Source organism: Thermobia domestica, chromosome 9 (genome assembly GCF_964235325.1).
Source record: "Thermobia domestica chromosome 9, izTheDome1.hap1.1, whole genome shotgun sequence".
In the NCBI taxonomy this organism is placed as follows: domain Eukaryota; kingdom Metazoa; phylum Arthropoda; class Insecta; order Zygentoma; family Lepismatidae; genus Thermobia; species Thermobia domestica.
In genome coordinates, this window is record NC_137462.1 from 237,233,566 (window position 1) to 237,255,217 (window position 21,652).

A 21,652-nucleotide genomic window follows, 5' to 3' on the forward strand; every position below is an offset into this window, starting at 1 on the left:
TTTTTCAACTTCATACATATTTTGAACATCGCTTACATATATATATAGTGTTCGAAGTGGAAAAAAAGCAGAGGCAGTATGTTTCATTATGTTTTTGACTCAACATACCAGCTATTTAAATATTGTTTTGATCACTGAAAAACCAGAGGCGGTATGGCATACCACTGCATACCGTCTCACTTCGACCACTATATATATATATATATATATATATATATATATATATATATATATATAATATGGGAACGGTCTTACCCGTCCCCCTCCCCCCAATGTTGAAGACAGATTTGCGCCGATGAAAGCATAAGCTGGTGGATGATCTATTTAATTTTCACACAAGTTTGCATCCTTTACTGATCTTTGATCTATTTGAATTTCAAAGTTCCCTCTTTCAGAAACTTTCAGAAACAGAAATTTTAAAAAAAATGTAAAAAATGTAATTTCGTTATAATATTTATAAGTCAAGGTAAAATCCTATTTATAACTTACATTATTCTTTATTAGTCGCATGTGCAGCTCACGACTTGGTACCCATCGGAAACAACAACAAATACAAACGAATATACGTCTTGGTTAACCTGTTGATTATATTGGTAAATGTAGTATGAGGATCCAGTTAGTAAATAATAAATCCAGTTAGTCATGATCCAGTTAGTCATAATTCAAGTAAATTACATTTTACTGATAATTTTAACGTAAATTTAGTTAGGGTCTAGTAGCATTCTAGTTGCCCGCTTCCCCGTCCTCCAATTTTAACTTGCCAGAGACGCTCATGTTGGGGGTAAGGCATTATTGTCTCATTTTGAATTATTTCAACTTTAGTTTGTAAGTCCTGTTGGCCTAATTTAACCCCCCCCCCTTCTTCAATATGACTTATCTAATTCGCACACTGCATATTTCACAGATTTTCCAACAATCACGTACATCCGGAGGAAATCCCTTGATGCGATGATGGTACGACAGATTGATTAGGACATGTGAACTTATGGACAGGTCGTATTAGACAGGAGCATATAGCTTGAAATTTCATTTTTAAAGGTTTCGAATGAATTTTGGTGATTTCTATATATAGATTTTCATACGAAAAGGTTTTTGTGATTATGTAAAAGTATGGTCATAGTAGGGCTATGTGCTATCAATAATTTAAAAATAAATAAAAATAATGGAAATGTGTACTAAATATATATATTGATACAATAAAAGAATACAAGTAGTACCTAAGTAAGTACAGACAACGTGCAATATTTATGACAAAATAAGCAGTGACAAATGACATGCTTCATTTCATAAGTAACAGTAGTATAGTTAGATCTAAATCTGCCAACTGAAGTAACGGAATTTCATTTTGTTTTACATATAATGATGCAGTTTCGTCAATCATTCCATTTCGTGTAGATATTTCGTTGTGGTGATTTAATTTTTCTGGTTAACTCATAAAATTACATATTTACTAAAGAAGCTAGTTAAATCATTAATTTAAGCGAAACACTTTTAAATCTTGAGTTATTTTACTGTCCCAGTGTTTCCTCTTAATGCCCTATATTTCTGAACAATCATTCTTAACGATGAAGTGAATTGAATACTCTGTTTTTGTTTAACACTAATATACATCAAATATAAGTACTAAAAGTTGTCAATGTGCCAATCATCATACAATGTAATGCAAAGAAAATGTATTTAAATTTACTTTTCACAATTATTTGGATAGTAGCTGTTATAGTTTTCTTTCTCCTGTAGAATCGTATACTATTGTATAATTACATTTTGATATATCATTTATATCATAGCATATAAGAAAATAACCTAGTGATGTGTGATTTGACTAGATTTTAGTAAGATCTGAAATCAAACAACATTAATCAAAAGGTATTACTTTCATATATATATATATATATATATATATATATATATATGAAAGTAATACCTTTTGATTAATGTTGTTAATGATGTTAATGATATATAACATCAATGTGTGCTTGATATAGTTACCAGTGGCAAATTATGAATATCAAAGCATGTCTACACGTAACTGAAAACTCCAGCACTTCCCTTTTCTTTTCTGAAAGCATTCATGTGTCACTGGAGGGTAAAAGAACAACAAAATAACATAACAGATATAGAGAAGAAAGAAACGTGATGTGGAATGTCTTGTATTCCCTGAGGAGCACATCGTATGATCACTGCATTTTTCTTTTTTCCGAGCAACAACAACAACAACATTTAGTAACAAACAGCGTATTGTAATCTCTGCTTCTTTCTCAGTAGGCGACAGGTTGTTCCTGAATGCCGTAACCTCCACTCTGCAGTCCTGAAGCAGCCCCCAAGGATGAATGATGATGGTGTGGACTTGTGACAGGATGCTGCGCGTGCCCCTCGTATTTGACATTGGCATGGAATCCGTTTTTCCAGTCAGCGTGATAGTTGACTACTTGCGTACGACCATCTGGTAACGCAACACTGTATTTACCAACAACTGTTTTTCCGTCACTGACTTCCTCCTGACCATATTTTGTACCTGTGTGATGATCGTTCACCTTGTACTGAAAGTTGTATGGCTTTGGGGGCTCCTGAAAATAAAACAAAACCAAATTAATTACAAAGGAGAGTATAGTATCGTGACAGCTATTCTACATTCATATAATACTTACATGATATGTTTAATAACATAGTGGCTCGAACTTTGATCACTTCATAGAAACCAAGGTACAAGACATACTTAACAATAAGAAATGCCTTTTGGAAGAGCTACCAGACTTAACTTTCATTCATCATTCCTTTGCAGTGGTTCCACAAGATGAATGAGAAAACCTAGTATGATGATATTTTAGAGTGCAAGAAAAGATATACTCCGTTTTATTTGATTCCAGTATAGTAACAATTATGAAAATGACATAGAATTATGATATCAGTAGAAAAAAATATTGTGGTACATAAATCAAGTAGTAAGTACCTGGCTAAGAATATGTATATCCTTTCAAGAACTCCAGAATAGATAATTTATTATTGAACACTTTTCTCGTAAAAGGATAGTATTTAGTTCTTTACATAATGAAGAATGTGCTATAATAGAGCTCTCTCGTGGATAAGTAGTTGGTTCTCAGTTTTAGTGCATTCAATTCACGACGACAATCCTTATAGATGTAGGTTGCTGTCACCGAATATCACTTTAAACTGTATGTGCTTCCAGATTTCGTATAGTCTTGATTTTCGGAAGGATACTAATTACAAGTTACCAATTGTGCTGTAATCATTCTATTTATTAAGAAGAGCGTAAGGAAGTATATACCTGTGGTTTTGGAGAAAAGAATAAGTCTAAACACGGAATTTTAAGATGAAGACTTTTTTAAATCCCCATTTTGTTAGTGGGTTCTGCATACAATTAATTACTGTTCCTTAATATTTGATTCTTAAGTCAAATTTATACACAGTATAGAGAAATCAACTGTAAGTATTTTGAGATGGGCAATCTAAAGTTGGAAATGCCTATTTCAAACGCCAAACCACCTGAAACAAGTAAGAAATTATAGTAAATATTTTGTTTATCGTATCAATATAATCTGTTATATTTTGCATAACATTACATTTGATTGCTTGGTTTATTATTTGAAACAAATCATTGCTTTACTGTATGAACAATCAACCCAAAGTAACTCTTCGAAGTGGCAACCAACAACCTTGGTACATGTAGCACAACGTCGCATGTAATTTTGTCATGTCTCAAATATTCCCGGTGTCTTTGCACAATCAAGCATGCAACTAGGACCCTAGAAAGCAGATTTTTCTCGGATTCTATTGGCATTTCATACACAAATGACTTGTATGCCCCTGACATTTCATACACTACTAACTTGATATGCGTTTTCGACCTTCGGCTCCCCGTCTCAAAATGCTTCTGTTGAAACACTCTGTCATCTCTATAAATTTGACCTAGGAGGTTAGATAGGATAGATCCTGTATATCTGTCTAGTGTATCTTCATACAGTTATACATATATTTTAGTACTATTTAAAAGTACTTTAGTTTTAATTCAAGGTAAAAAATGTCCGTTAAGACAAAATCAACTTTCTGAATAGTACTAAGAAAGTGACATATGCAAACCGAAAATTGCTGTCAATTCAAATGTAATGCACTGCAAATAATTACATATTACATTCAATAATGAAACCAAAATACGAACGTGTTATCTAGTGAACAAATCACTAACCATCCTTTTATGCCAGAAATAACTAACTCTAGGCCTATGTAACCTGGATAGTCAACGACTCGTTCACAAAAGCTCTCCATTGATTTCTGTTCTTAATCAATTTTGACCAGTTTCTACTTCGTATTCCTACTTCAGCGAGATCCATCTTAATAGTGTTCTCCTATCTGGACGTAGATTTTTCTGATGGTATTTTTCAGATTGGCTTTCCAGTTAAAATTTTGAAAGACATACAAGTTGTAAACAAGTGCATCTTGTTAAGTAAATAGATCTAAGAAATTATATAAAAAATATTTACACAACACTTCTAAAACAGGTACGTTTTAGCATACTTTTCAATATGCAAATGTCACATTTTGTAAACTATTAACTACTCTGTGGAAACAGTAATTATTGCTTTCCAATTATTGTAAACAATTAGTTCTATTACGCTATTAATAGTAGAGAATATTATCCAATACGTGGAAATATTTTTCCCGTTACGTTTCGGAATCACATAGTATTATTTTCATTGACGTTGTACTTGACTAGATCCTTTCTATTTCAAGTGTGCCCTCGGAAAATATGTGAAGCATTCTTCGGCCCCACCCCCGCAACACTCTTACGGAGGAAACCATCCCTTTACTTAGGGGAAAGAAGTGAATGACCTCGGCTGTGTTGCCAATTTGTCACTCAGTCGTTTGGTCTCGACGAGTGAAGATCGTAAGCTATTTACTGGGCTTCTATTCGAGGCGTTCGCAAAGCGTTTTTATTGTTCATGTGTACGCTTGGAATACGCTGAGCATGTATTTAAATGTGAATGGCTAATTACAATGCGCTACAAAGGTGAAAGCAATAAAAACGCGCAGAAAACGTCGGCTCGAGAGAATTTGGTGCGTTTCGGAACAATAGACCGCCTGCTGTTTAAAATATGTCTAAAGGAAGGAAAAATGTATAGACGCATTGCCAGGCAAGGGGATTTTAGCAAGAAACAGTTGTTTTGAAGATACTTTGTGCAGAGTATTGGAACGCTGCTATTATAGACTTAGACCTGGCAAAAAAAGACCTGCAAACCCTGACTGACTCCCAGTATGATTTATAACTCTGGCGCAAGTAAAATTATCGAGTAGCTACCTAGCTCGTGTTCACTGCTGGAGGTAACGCATCAAAAACGCGCTATTGAATAGCCTAACCTTTAGAATTGCTAACAAGACAGTGCACAGCGAAGTCCGTAGATCTCGGCCGCAGCAACTTGTACCTCCTCTTTGAAGGGAGGAACAGGAAAACACACATCGACAGCAGCGTCAGAGGGGGCACACTTGAAATAGAGAGGCTGTAACTATTCTTAATTTCTTCCAATAGCATCAACTGAACCAAAGTTCACATATGGCATTCGGAATAAATGCAATAGGCCCTATTTGGATGTGCTACTGTTTTGTTCATTTTTACACATAGTAAACCTTAATTAGTTTGAACCTAACTTCTTTTTCCATAGATTAATGGTGGTTAGTGTAAAATTAACTAATTTAATGATGGTTGAATGGACATTTAAACGCTGCCAAGAACACCCAAGTTTAAAAGAAATGCCTCCTTTTCTCACCGGTTCTGCATAGAATTTCAGCGAAGAACTCTGCATGTATCCGTAATCTTCCGTATGGGTATGCACGATTGAGTGTTATTTCTATAGATACATCACCTAACATAGCTAGGTTACTCTGCTATGACAGTAGAGTGGAATAAAATAACCAATTTCGTAGACATCAATATTGTTGTTCCAGATGTTTCTAATTTAAAATCTATTATTCTTTCAGTACAAATGTGCTTACAACAATCATAATTTTAATAAAACCAAAACTTTTTATCACTGTAGTCTTAGCAACAAAAAGATATGTATATAAATTATCACAATATTAGAAGCATATGCAGTTGTAAATAGATTAATTGTTTTGGTTGGCAATGATCACACAGCGTCGGTAGCAACACACTGCTGGTGTTGGTATGTTAAGGTCAGCTCTGTATTACGTGAGCAGCACTAGAACGAGAATGTGCAATGAACCAAACGATGTTAGTGCAAAATGGACATCCTCTTTGATTTACAAAGAGAGAACATAATTGTCGTTCGGTTAGTGATGTAATCATGGCGAAAATGGAAAATGTGTTGAGTGTGTCACGAAGGACAGTATCCAAAGGGATTACAGCTTTAAAAAAACACGACAAAATCATCGGAGGAGAGGATCATTGATAGGAAGAACAACCTCAATGGTAGGTCCTCCGTAGCATTAAACGAATTGTCACTCAGGGCCGTCATGCGGTCATGACATGGTTATACAGGGTTTGGTTGCATGAATGAAACCGCTCATAGGAGCCCATAACATTTCAACATGACTCCAATGGTTTCACAAACATGAACATGGGTCACTGATGACTGCAAACGTGTGATATGGTCAGGTAAGTCATCATTCACTTTTTGAAACGATAGACTTGTGTTTATGTGGGACGGATTCCAAAGAAGCATATGATCCACAGTGTTCGCCCAACCGTAAAGCATGGTGGCGGCTCTGCGATTCTTTGGGCTGCAATATCCATTTTAAGAGATCATATGCATTATGTGGTCCAGATGCCATATTGCAGGATGATCATGCTCCCATTCATATAGTTAGAGCTGTTGTCGGGTTGTTTGAAGAATATGTCGCCCTGCTCAATCCCGGACCTAAACGTAGTTTATCCGTTTTGGAGATATGAATCCAGCACAGATCTCCGCTCCCATTCTCTCTGACGGAACTGGATGATGCACCACTGCACGTGCAATATATCACCTGCCATCATTCAGAGCTTCCGAGCTTCTGTGAGAACAAGAAATGGTTCTGTGTCATATTAACCTGGTAAGTCACATCTTTTCCATGTTTCTATTATTTTGATTCTATGTGTTATATTCTGAATTACATACTATTGCTAACTTAATTTACCTTCTTAACATGTTCATGCCCTCCAGAATATCCGCCAATACTTCCTGAGTCCAAAAGGCTGCCAGCACTATACTCAGCAATTGGTTGCAAAAATTCATATTCGTACTCTTCACCCAACGGAAATGCTGAAACACACACCAAAATGACTCCAACCGCTGCTGAGACCTGTTTAAAGCAAAGTAGAACATTATAACCTGAATTTCTTTATGCACCTATGATCTTGTTCGGTATTAGCAATATTTTTTTTATATAATGAATAGCATAATAACATGCAATGGCTGTTACTTGTTACTTACACTCCGTCCGTACTTTACTTCATGCTAATAAGGCGTTATTATGCATGTTATGTGATAAGAACCTCTTGTTTAGAATTGTTTTCTTGACTTGCGTATCTCTATGTTCAATTCCTGTTTTAGTTAAGCTTGTTCGTGTTTACTCAGAATTGTGGAGCAATTGAAGAATTACCTAAATTAAGAGGTTCGACTAATGATCTAGGAAGCCAGTAAAATAACGTCGATTAAAGAACTGGGCTGATCATACTTTACTCTACTATATATCCACTGCAGACCACTTGGATACAATTGTTGGGATTTTACAGACGTCGACCGAAATACTGTGGCAGTTTTGAAGCGCTAACCGGAGTTGATGAAATTCAGTCCACTGAAATTCAGTTCTGAATAGCTATATGCAATATTACACAAACAAACAAACACACACACACACAGTTATACTTTCAATATACACATGGGATGCTGGAGAAGCCCAACTACTTCATGTTTTTTGTCTAAATTTAGCAGAAATGACTTAATTGCAGTATTAACAAAATGTTTGGAAATGCGATAGTATATATATATCCTATGATGGCCTACTTAAGTTGTATCAGCAATTGTACTTTACTGAGAATCGCATTTCCAAACATTTTGTTAATATTGCAATAAAGTCATCTCTGCTAAATTTAGACAAAAAACATTGAGTAACTAGTTGGGTTTCTCCAACTTCCCATGTGTAGATTAAAAGTGCAGAAATTGAATATGTATCCATTTAAATACGAATTATTTTATAAAACAGAAATAAGCTTTAAAATCAACGTAGGCGCGCACACGCTCTATGAAACAAAATATGCAAAACAACATGGCACCGAACTTGCATGGAACGCGCAACATTACATGGTCTGTGGTGGCACCTAAATGATGGTAGAGCGCACACTTCTGGTGAGAGTGGTCCCTGGTTTAATCTTAGATGTTTTGGTGGACAATATCATTTCCCCATTTGCTTTTAAGGTTTCCATGTATCCTCTCATATTTTCATTCCACCGACTATTTCATAATCATTTGCTCTAATTATTTAACCCTATTTTCTTTAGCCTACAGGACATAATTGCAGGACGTTAATTAAACAAGAAAAGTGATTTGCAACAGATGTTATAATATTACTGCGATAAAACCTGCTACAATACTTGAGAACACTTTGAAGTTATGTGTTTTCGAGGGTTCAGATCACCACAGCATGTCCTGAAAACGACGAGTTTCTAAGTTAAGTATTGTACAGCGGTCGTAAGTTATTAACTATAGTGAATTACTTAAGGAAAGAGAATAACCCAAAATATATATAAATTGATGAATCGGCCGAACGATGGTTAAGAAGAAGCCGAAGAACCCAGAGAAAACTGACATTTCATGTACTATAATTGAACAAAGGGTTCTTGGTACCAAAGCCACGTATTATGCTTAAAAATCAGTATGTGTTGCTCCTTCAAGAATAAAAGAAAAGTCAGGCTTTTGAAGCAGGGAGCAAACTAAAATCTGGTGGTTTGGCTGTTAAGTAATGTATTGATAATAAAGTTTTGACAGGCTGAAAAATTAAGAAAATATAGCAAGAGATTTGTTTTTGCCTTAAGATTGCTGCATTTCATTTACATTCTTCACAATGGTAGTAAAGGAAACACTAAACAATCCGAAACGGTAGATTGACTAGCACATACAGGTTCGATACCTGGTGGGAGAGCTATTTGAACGAATTACGGTGGTTCGGATTCCACTTTGAACTGAGGTCCACGTCTAATATAGGCTGTGTGCTTAAAAGAGACGTCGTACTCTGATAAACCAAAGAAGTGTTGTTTGGAAAGGGTGGATCCTGGACAATAAATGAACGGTCAATACACGATATACGTTCTTTAAATCAGTATGGACTAAAACAGACCAATGTACACGTATGTCTATCAATAAATGATACATACAATGTAGAATATATGGTTTATTGTATTTTTGCTGCTTGTTTTATATTAAATTATAGATCTCTTATTTAACTTCGCTCTGAACGTAAAGACAAATCAATTACTCCATCAACCCAAATGCTTTGTTAAGAGTTTTCAGTAAGGAACGATATTATTATTAAATTGCGCATCTTATGTTTTGGGCCCCGCAGGGGGGACATGGTGACTCAGTGGTAGAGCACTTGCCTCTGTTGAGTGGGGTCCTGGTTCGATACCTGACTAAGTAAGCTTCTGGTGGACAACATCCTGTCCGTGGGTTTTCTACTGCTACTCCCATTTCCTCCTACATCCGCAATCCACCAATTCTGTTATCATCATTCACTTAGCCTACAAAGTATATAATCGTGGGACGTTAAATTGAAATATTTCATTTCATGTTATTTTAGGCCAGTGGCGTAGGGAAGGGGGGTGTCAGAGGGGCCGGGCCACCTCCAAAGAGGTCCGACAATGTATTTTGGTACTTTGATGTTTGTAATTTTTTATATATTTTATGTTTATATATTTTTTTGTTTGTAATTTTTCTATTTGTACCTATAACAGCACTTGCCCCCCCATCCTGGCTACGCTACTGTTTTAGGCCCTAGATCATATCCCTATACCCTTTCCTATGACACAAAGTTAAAATACTCCTTTTTAGTTCATAGAGTTTGTGTTACTTCAACTTCGTGAAAAAGATTAACCCTACAGGCGCGCTTTTAAGGTTTATCGCGCCCGGCTCAATGAATTAGAAACAGAAATAACTGAAGTTCAAATAATATGAGGCATTTCACACAGACCGGGTCTCCGAAAAAAATATCATATTTGTGTTTTTTTAACGAATTAATCCTGGAAAGAACAAAAATATTTAGAGGACAGTTGTCCCTCGCTCTCCAGTTGGATCCACCTTTGAAAGAAAGATCCATATTAACCGACGAGGCTGAATATTTAAATTAGCAAGGAAAAAATATTTACTCGCATTTTTAACTGTTCTTGTTTATTGACTGTTAAGAGCCTGCCTTACTAAAAATAATAATTACAAAAATTACAATTTTTCTTTTGCTTGTTTTTTCATCAGTGAAAGGAGATAATGAAATGCAAGTTACCAAGATCATAGATAATGTTATTCTACAATAGAAAACATGAACCTCAAGAATGTTCAGTGTTGCCATCCATATAAATTACAGTGTTGCCAGAAAAACAACGGCCCTAAAATCCAAGTTAAGGCAACGGGTAGAGGAACGAACTCAAGTGCATTTGGTTACGTATCTTGTTATTTTGGTTTCTTCAGAACTACTTTTTAAATAATAGTTGTATTTAGTTTGTAATAAACACAATAGTTTTAATATAAGTTATTAAAACTAAATAATAATGTTATTTAAAAAGTAGTTCACAAGAAACCAAAAAACATGATACGTAACCAAATGCAGTTGAGATCGTTCCTCTGGTCGCTGTATTACCTTAGATTTTAGGGGCGTTGTTTTTTCTGGCAACACTGTAATTTTTATGGATGGCAACACTGAAAATCCTTCAGGTTCATATTTACTGTTGTAGAATAACATTACCTATGATTGTGATAACTTGTATTTCATTGTTTTCTTTCATTTATGAATAAACAAGCAAAAGAAAAATGGTAAATTTTGTTAAGGGATTCTCTTAATGTTTGCCAACAGCTTATCGAGCATCGGATGGATAAACTATTACAAAAACGAACGTGAGCACAGTAACGTATAATAATACATTGAATGTAGACCTATAATAGTCTAGAGAAAGTACAATTTATTATCATTATCGGTATAATAGATTCTTATCTTTTCATCTCTTCCATTTTCTCAATTTATTTATCCCATTTCTTACTCTACGAATGTTAAAAGCAACACTTTTACTTCAGTGTGTTGGAGTCTATTGAGAAATATCATGATTTTGAGACTATAAATCACACTCCTATCATCACGTCGCCTCCTCTTTCAAATCACAGAGAACTTGCGAGAAACAATACGAATAACTAATCAAAGAGTGTTACTTGATACATCTTAATCTTCAGATAGTACCAATTACTGTCTGTAAGGAGTGATGAAATGGGCAAAGTTATGGATTACCTTCTTTTGCCGTACTATTAAGATGAAGTGAAAAGATACGGAAATTCAATGCATACAAGAACAACACGCTTATTACCACATAGATTTTAATTAGAGATACTAGAGAAATAATGATAGAATAAATCTTTTACCACTTAACGAATTCTTAATGTAGATCGGAAACGTTGATAGCTATGCTTCCTTTCTTTCTCCAATATTGGTAGAGTGAAAGAAAATTTTCATTTATATTACGGTAAAGAACATATGTTACTCATTTTATCATTCTGTCTCAAACCTTATTTCAAGATTATTTATAGCAAAATAATACGAGGAGTGATCAGAAAGTGAGGTTACAAAACCGTGAATATATTATTTCATACAGTCAACAGATGGTACATATATTAGGTTAGTTTTCGATATAGTCTCCAAATCGGTTGAAGCACTTGTCGCATCGTGGGATGAGTTTGAAGATTCCCTCCTGGTAAAAATCCTGTCATTGCGTGTTCAGCTACATTGACAGAAGCGTTTCACCTCCTCGTCTGAAGCGAAGCGACGGCCCCCTGAGGTGCTCCTTCAAATGCGGGAACAGGCTATAGGAAGGTGGTCGATGATGTCCCGGAGAAACTGCTTCAAGAGCGTAGTGGTTTTCTGGGATCTATTTTACCATTCTTCAACATGCTGATGAGACATTAAAGTCTCCTTGTAAACCTCTACCAGCTGCCGATGAATTTCAGCAACGGTTACTGGTTTTGCCCACAGAAATCGCACAACTGAGAGGACTTCTTCGCGAGATCAGATTTTCAAACGAGTCGCCATTTGTGTTTACCTACAACTAGCACCGTAGGTTACGGGTGGCTGAAACTCTGCATAGTTGCCAACTCCACGTATTAAAAGTACCGCACACTGCTCATTTCTCTATAAGACATGAAACTCGAGAAATATCGGCATTATAACCTTCTGATTCTTCCTCGTATATCATTTTACGATTAGGTTGCAATTCACTGTTAGGACTATATGTGCCACTCTTAGAATATTATTATGAGTCACTGTTAGATGTGTATCAATGTTAGAAAGAGACAAATAATAAAACGACGTCCAACCTACACTCGGAAGAATATTTTATCAATATGCTCAGGTATAGCACACAAATAAATGAACCGTATGTTCGAGTTGCAAATGAGATACTTTTTATCGGTGTAGAAGTTGTCTTCTTCATACCGCCATAGAAGGAAAGATGGAAGGAAAGCGAGAGGTGCGAAGAAGTAGAACACAAGTGATCGATGATTTGAATAATAGAGGATTAGCAATAGGATTTAGATTTCCGCGCTTTCGGCATCTATGGTTATGTTAGCGCATTACGTATGAAGAATGACGCACTCTGCAATCACACTATCCGAGGAAAGGGAAGGAAGGAAGCGGCCTGGGGCATGTATCTTAGGTAGCATCCCGGCATTTACCTGGTATGAATGAGGAAACCCTAAGGAAGCTTTTACACTTTTTCCATCGACTGTAGAAAATTAGAAGAAAATATTGGGAATTAATAAATAAAACTAAATATCGAAAGACGTGGAACAAACATTTCCAGGCCCAAACTTAAAAGGAAAAAAGACTCATTAGTCCCAGAATCTGCCAAAAGACAAAATACTTAGTAATCATGCGCGCCAACTACGTGGGTGCTCCGGCACCCACACAAATAATCTTGTGAGTGCGGGCACCCACAACATTTTTATTTTGGACCCGGGTTTAAACCCGTTTCTCTTGCGTTTAAGTCAGTCGTGTTATCGACTAAGCTAGGGCAGCCCCAAAATTATTATTATAGTACCGGTATATTTTACTTTATCACAGCACAGCAATTTATGACAGTGTTCATAAAATATTTTAACTAAGATAAAATATAAATCTCTGAAAACATATAATACTTCCGCCATGAAATGTACCCACATAAATTTTGGAAAGTCGGCGCCCTTGTTAGTAATAGAAGTTGATTTTTCTTTAATTTCAAAAAATACATATCAGAATTTGCCCTCAAATGTGTTATTTTGTTTTAGTTGATATCTTGTATCGATTTATGTCTCGTATTTGGACAATGTTACAGATAAAAAAAATAAAATTAAAAAAGTGAATTACAATTATGAGCTATATCTCATTTTTGCATAATGTACTATCATTTTACTAGAAATCTTAATGAAAAGCTTGAAAAGGATGTATTCCTGTACTTCTGTCTTAGTATAATCGATGGCATTCTTGTCGTAAACATCAATTTTTAAGTTTGCTCAGAAATTCGTTGTTCCGCATACGAATTTACACTCGCCAACAATTTTGTTCGGATTTCAACTGAATGAGATCTATGGACGACTGGTATATGTACAGTGTGAACGTAAAGTAATAATAGAGTTTTTAAACAGTCACAGTTATTGACAAAATGCGTGATAGAGAGATGGATTATACGTCAAATTAAAGAGAAACCTTTTCTATTTACTAGATTTCGATGCGATGTGTGCTATCTTAAATTTTCTGCAGACATCAAGACCACAATCAGGGGGCGTGGTGGCTCAGTGGAAGAGTGTTCACCTCCGGCGCTTGGGGTCCCTGGTTCGATCCCAGCTCGTGTCGTATAGACTTTGTGGACAAACACCGTGCTCGTGAGTTTGCTCGAGGTTCTCCCACTTTCTTCATTCCACCGTTTCATACATTTTTCATAATCACCGTCTCCTTTAGCCTAACCGGCATAAGCGTGAAACGTAAAACTCAAAGATTTCATTTCATTTTTTCAAGACGACAGTCATGTACTTTTCTCTATACGGATTTAGTGTCTAGTGAAATGTAAACGTTTCTTTAACATATTGTGAATGGTCGTTTTAGTAATGCCCAAATCTGTAGAACACTTCAGCACTGATTTCTTCGGGCGAGTTCGTATACCTTCAATGTGTTAGTATACCCTTTGGTGTCTGTGCATAAGCTTTTTCATACATAAACTTGGAGAGTTCCTTTTTTTTTCTTTTTAATTTGACGTACATTCCATCTCCCTATTATGCTTTGTTTCGAAGCTATGACCAAGGGCGCTGATTTCTCTGTAAATTGGGGGGGGGGGGCAGCTTCAGATTCAGAAAGCATATATGATGATTTTAAGACAAATTGCATTCAAATTATGCCTAATATTGCAAATTTACAAATAAAATGAGGGGCCCCACATGAGGTTTGGGGAGAGGCCTCGGCCCACCCAGGATCGGTGCCCTTGACTATAACTGCTTCAAACCCCAGAATTATTTTACAGACACACTGTATATAATCTTTGAACATTTTTTTTTATCATACATCAATAATATTGTAGAACTTTACTTGTGAATTTTGTAATGCTGGTAGTTACCGGACATACACGTATGTGTATATCAAATAAACAGAAAAACTAGTAACAGAAGATCCGGAAATTTACTGTTTTAAATTGATCAAATAAAGTACTGTTTTTTAAAAAGATTTTCATAAATGGTTTGTTCTTTTATACAGAAGTATATTGAAAAATAAAGAAAAGGTAAAATTAATATTAACGTTAACTAGGATTAAAATAAAAGTTATATTGAACTTTTGTTTGTGTCCGCAAGCTTAAAGGTTAACGTTTTAATTTGATTGCTTTTTTTTAATGGTCACAAACAAGTACGTATATAACTCTCTGACTCAGCTTGAGTGACTATAGAATACAAATTGTAGTAAGGTGTGCAAAAAACTGACTATGAAAAGTTTAAATGTTTAGATTGCTTTTAGTTATTGATCACACATATATGAAATGTGATATAGGGACTTCTTGCTTTAGAAAGCGTGAATACAATATATCATTCATTTGTACGAATTTAATGGTAGATCATTTTGCGGAGAGCTAAATAATAAGGCATGAAAATTTTTATATGTGAATTTTATTATCACAGCATACAAGCATCTTATTTACTTACACGGGTTTTGGAATACCTCTTTCGAGGATTGAACAAGGGAAAATTCTTTACTGTTTATTTTGAATAATTAGAAATAAAGTGAAAAATAAAAATTGGCAAACCCTGGCTATCAGATAGACAGAATACAACCATATCATTCGCGGGCACCAATTATAAACATTCATCTCAGAGGTGAGGTCAGGGAAGATATTACCATTATTATTTTTTTTAATAGTTAAAGTCAAGAGATTTGATATATGCTAGCGTTTTGGTATACAGAATATCTATTCCTAACAGGAATTGTGGAGACTTCATTTTGAATCAGTAGGAAGAGTAATAGAAAAGTAATTGGGTCTCACACTCTCTCAACCTTGAGCACAGCCTTGCTCATGTCTATAATTCCTACATGACATTACTAGAACCATTTCTTGTAGACATATTAACATAAGGAAATTAAAGGTATATACATTCGATAATTAACCTCTGCATTTTATGTTTTTGTGTAAACAACGATATCTATTTTAGCATGTCTAACATACTTTGTGAAGACATGCGCCTATGAACATAAGATATGAATAAGCCAATAAACTATCATTCCTTTCGCACTTCAACTAAACTTGTTTCAAACAATGCTGAAGTTTCAATAATAAATATAGAAGTATTTTTTTATGTAATTGAATAATTTGAATAAAAATGGGTATATTGTATTTCATCTAAAAAAAAAAAATGGACAATTTGCTAGCTGTTGCATTTCCAAGTGGCAACTTCTAGTGCGGTTGCGTTGAGTAAGCGTGATTTTAGTTTCGATTTATATCAATATCACAACCTCTTTTACTTTACAAAGCATAACTATGTAATTTGATTCCAAAAAGGAAAAAAAAAACTTGTTCGGGTGAAAAAATATTTTCCAGGTGCTGCAACTAATCAGCTTATCAGCTTTAAAAAAGATATTTTGAAATTGAAATAAGGAATTGGTTCATAGAATTCAGATAGATTCAAAAACATATATATGGTCTTGTGTAAAATAAAAAAGTTTGAATTTATTTATATTGTAATTAGTATGCAAATTTGAGATACTTGTATCCGAAAATTTGTTAGGAATGGTGTGCGTGATGAGAATGAACATGAACTAGAACTAACTAACTCAGTTTTGCTTAGTTGGCGACTTATCTTCTTTTCAAAATAAACAATTCAATTGTCTACATTTGTATCTGAAATACATGAGTGCTTTTTATGGAGCGAAAGAAACTTAAAGAAAGTAAACTGCTTTCACTGCATCTCCTTCGCATTATTTACAATGTTTGGTGTACCACTTCACATCCAATACATTAACTTTCCAGAAGAATCATCTACAATGTTTTGCTTTGTCGTCTCCTTACTGTTATGTGTCAACAAGAAATGTGTGTGTACTTAACAGCCATTTGAGCAATTAGATGAAATATCATTTTCTTAGTGTGTCTTTTGAATTACTTTTCAAACAGTATTGCCACGTGAGTATAATTTATCAAGATACAAAACATGTCCAGATTACGCTAAATTTACGATGACACAAAACGTTCCTATCGACGATATGAAATATATATTTGTTACAGGTTGATACATCTTACACGCAACATCGTCGCACGCAGAAAATAAAGTTGGTGGGCCAGGGTGCAATAGTTGTCTAATCAACAATAATTTAAAAATGAGAAACTTAAGGTGTGAAGTTATTTTCATTCTCTTCTGAAAATTATTTTACAGAGTTTATACTTGGTAATTAGTAGAATGAAGTCAGTGACATAACTAAAGGGGAAATGGGGCTTGTGCTTCGGGCACCGGATTGAGAGGTGCAAAACTAAACTAAACAGCATGAAAAAAGCTCAGAAATTTAAGAAGAGAACAACGACTCACCAACCTTAGGATCATATCCATAGGACATAAGTTAGCTGCAAAGCTATCTTTTGAGGACATTGTAAAAACTTTTGCAGCCAAAAAGAGCACGTAAAATTTTAGTTCCAGATTTTTGTGTTTTCCTTTTTACTTTCATAGATTTAAGAGATTTGCAAAATATCGGAGTATAATACTTGAGACAATAGCTTGACTGTTTGTCATAATTAAATAACAGTTATTATGATAAGACTATAAGAGTACGTCAAGCATGCTTCTCTCATATTATTTTTCAATCAAATACTAATTAATTTCCTGTTTTATCTTGTACTAAAAGTTAAATTATGTTCTGCAATTTTGAAATCAAGAGTTACCACTTGAAGAAAAAGTGAAATAGGAGAATTACTGTGTAATGTCAATATGAGGTGTAGTCGGGGAGCGTTTTCGTTTGATAGTCAGGGGAGGGGGCCTAAGGCGAGTTCTTGCCCCAGACGACAACTAGCCTAGCTGCTTCCCTGAATGAAGGTCTCATACAATCTGCTGCACTGGATATTTGTAATAGAAATTGAGATTTATTTTGAGTTTGGCTTTTATTTACGTTGTGGAACTAGGTTTTAAACCACTATTGCACTCAGATCAACATTGTAAAATTCCCAAAATAGAAACAAAGTATACATTGAAAATAAGGAATAGGGAAAAATATTTTCTTAGAAAAACGTGAATGTGCGTCTTCGTAAATTGTTGAAACAAACAAAGCGAGAGAAAAGGATTTCTCACAAGGAAGAATGAAAAAGCAGACTTTACAGTAAATATACGTATGAGTGTAAGTATGATGGATTGGAAACTACATATCCAGAATGTACCCAAACAATACAATGTATAGAGGAAACATTTACTCAATAAGAAATAAACACTTTCTCATAAAACAAATTTGCTTTCAATATTGGATCATGCCTTAAAGAGTAAAACCAAGTAACGTCAATACTTCTTACAATCACATGTCTGACTTTAGCACATGTCACGATAAAACATAATTTTCTTCGATCAGTTTTGCAATGAAAGTGTGTTTCATAAAATGACATTTAAATCTTGCATGAATTAACGAATGTATAATAGGGCTACATATTATCAAACGACCTACTATTTAATACAATTAACGCTTAAGTTCACATTCATTCATGGACGTATTTCTAAACTAAGTATGTAAGAGCTTATTAAATATTAAATTACTTTTAGGCATACTACTTGACCGTTATACACTGACATTTTATTTCTTAAATTGTCTTTGGTGTTTTCTGTATTCGGAAAACCATTAATTAAGGAAGATGATTTTCTTTATATCTTCTTCAATATAATGTCTTATATGTTCTATATGTTCTAAGTAGCCCCACGTGGCGTAGTCGCTAACGCTCTTCTTTGGTGCGAGCGGTCCCAGGTTTGATTCCTGTTGGGGACACTCGGTCGAAAAAAGTGTAAAAGTTTTATCAGGCCACGCATACTGAGTGGTGTGATTTTCGTCATTCACAACAAACAAATGCCGGAATGGTACCTTACATACAGGTCTCAAGTCGCGTCATTCCTTCCCCAATCCTTTCTGCCTTGCTTTTCCTCGGATAGTGTGATTGCCGAGGGACGTCATTCCTTATACTTCAGGGGCTAACATGGCCATAGGTGCTGAAAGTCCAGAAATCTAAATCCTAATCCTAATCACGTATATTCTATGATATAGAGTAACAGATATCTTTTACCGAACGCAGACCTCCTGCTGTGAGTAGTTAATATTAAAGTCACGAGTAACTATTTTCGATTCGATATGCGTTTATACACAACAATTTATATGTAGTATCTTTAAGAATAATTTCTTGAATTATGTTATACTTAAGATTTCTGACATTACATATACACACACACACAAAGAGACAAACAAAAAAAAAAAAATCTAATTCGCCCATTCGCAAAGCTGTTGCGCTATAATAGCCCCTCCAACAAGATATTGTGAAAAAGGTAAAATTTACCATATTGAGGTATGTATACAAAAACCTAGTATGCTCTGAAACGATATAAACTTGGGAGGTTTAACCACCCCTTGTTGAAATTCTGTGTACATCACTAGATTCAAAGAATTGTAAATTAATAATTATAAAATTTCATAAATGAAATGAAATGAAATTTTAGTTATGTTCTTTAAGCTAAATAAGATGGATGATTTAAATTTTTTGTGCCTCCCACCAGGAATCAAACCAAATCACACGCGTTAGCCACTCAATCAGCGGAGAAGGTCTAAAAAAAATCATGATTTGCTCGCAAGCATCAAATACTGATTTAGGATTGTAACAAAAGGCATGACGATAGTTCCTCTCTGTCCTATTTAGGAACGTTTAGAAGATGACCAAAGACCTAAGAAAGTGTATTAATATAATTAAATAGCTTGTATAACTATATCACAATGAGATTAAAAGAAGTTAATATATGAAAGTTCAGCACGATATTAGATAAAAGCAGTATATTTAGCTTTGAAGAAAGATGACACTACCTTTGAATATCCGTTTATAAAATTATTTAAGATATTCATTTGGAACTATCCACGTATGAGCGACGCATTCGAATAGTAGATATCGGAATTACACCGGACTAATATAATGAAATATTTTTTCAGGGAAAACGGTGGCTTAGTGCTAGAACGATTACCTGTTGTGTGTGGGATTTTAAATTCGATTCCCGATCAAGTAAGTTTATGGTGGACAATATCGTGCCCGTAAGTTTTCTCGGGGTGCTCATGTTTCCTCCCACATTCTCACTCCGCCAATTCTTCCATTATCATTCACTTGCATTCGTCATCATCTCCCTTAGTCTAACGTGCATAATCTGGGGGCGTTAAACTGAAAGATTTCATTTCATTTCATTTTGAAATGTTTCTTGAAGCGAAGTTACGCTGCAACGTATTTTATTTTGATTACACATCTTCCTTGAGAGAAATTACCTTGCTTGAAATTTTTCTCTCTCCAAACACGTATTTCGCTATCCTTGTACATACGCTGAGAAAAATCCGTTCTCCGGACAGCGACATATTGTACAAATATACAGAATCCTCTCGTTTACTACAGAAATCAGTACGGAGCATACGTTATCCGTATGCTACATATGCACTACCCTTAGATGTTACATCATGCCGTTGCAGGATGTCTGATAGCTAACAGTCTTCCTTATATTACATACATGTATATGTGTTACCTTCGTCAGCTATATGTTATATACGTTTATTTGTATGTGAGATCCTGACCGTCTACATTGATTCATACGGAAAGTACGTATCGATGAAACACTTATACAGAAAGTATTATAAAACACGCATTTTCAGTTATACGTCTGCTGTAAGTTAAGTCCAAAAACTATAGAATTTACAAATATAACATACGATTTTACATACACCACATACAATATTTTTCTCAGTGTATGGAAGAATAAATATGTTCGGAATCAACTGAAATTTTTCAGCACTTAAAATCATTTTGTTAATTAAATTCCATAAATGTGAGGTAATATACACTTTTAAAAGTTAATGTAAATGAAATAATGATTTGAATAAATTTCTTGTTTCTGTTTCTTACGCTGGCAACCCCGTTGGAGAAATTTCGTGAGTATATGTCAACTACATTAGATTATAGAAACTTTCTTTCGGCAAGTAGCAAGTGTTGAGTACTCTTACCTGAGAGAAATGCATGTTCATGCTTAGGACTGGAAGTATGAGGATGATCACTGAAAGCACGGTAAAATGTGACTGATGATTCAGTAAATCGGAGTTCTTATATAGATCAACACGTGGTCTCGTTCCTTGTATGCTTGCACACTTATACCAAACAATGATATCCTTCCCCTTTCCCTTCCTTACTTGTCTTAATTTAAAGCTAACAGGGTGGCAGATTGCAAGCGATGTATACTAACAGATTTCTCTCTCTCTCTTTCTCCTTCTCTCATCCTCTTAACAATTGTACTAGTATGTGTCATGAACCTTAGAAAAACTTTCTAGCAATATCCTTTGCTGTCCACTAAACAACGCAAGCTTTTCCCATACCCTGCTCATTCCTTCCCTTAAAGATGTCATCACTTCTAATTATTGCTTCTTGTATCTTTTTTTCGTTCCGCTTTGCAATAACACTCATCCAACATGTAAGAGACGAACATTTATTGTGTAGTGACCAGCAGACCGCAACTGTCATCCGTGTTTTCCGTTCATGTGCTGGACAGCACGTGCTGAGATATCTTCCTTCATCAAAAACTTACTATGTTCGCTGAAAGAATTTTGCACAATAATTTCTTTTTTCTCTTAGCATTTAAACAATACATATAAGAAATGATTATTTCTTCAAGAAGAAGACGTATTTTATAGTAGT

At 34.9% G+C, this 21,652-nt stretch overlaps 1 protein-coding gene across 1 annotated transcript; it reads right to left on the reverse strand.

Annotated features, from left to right (window-relative positions):
* Window positions 1–1,930: 1,930 nt before the first annotated feature.
* LOC145694237 (pupal cuticle protein Edg-84A-like) lies at window positions 1,931–21,062 on the reverse strand. Its single transcript, XM_081770342.1, has 3 exons — window positions 20,968–21,062; window positions 7,147–7,311; window positions 1,931–2,567 (listed from the first exon to the last, which is right to left on the reverse strand). Exons 1-3 carry the CDS (start codon window positions 20,986–20,988, stop codon window positions 2,259–2,261), a joined length of 495 nt encoding a protein of 164 aa, XP_081626468.1. The 5' UTR covers window positions 20,989–21,062; the 3' UTR covers window positions 1,931–2,258.
* Window positions 21,063–21,652: the final 590 nt, after the last annotated feature.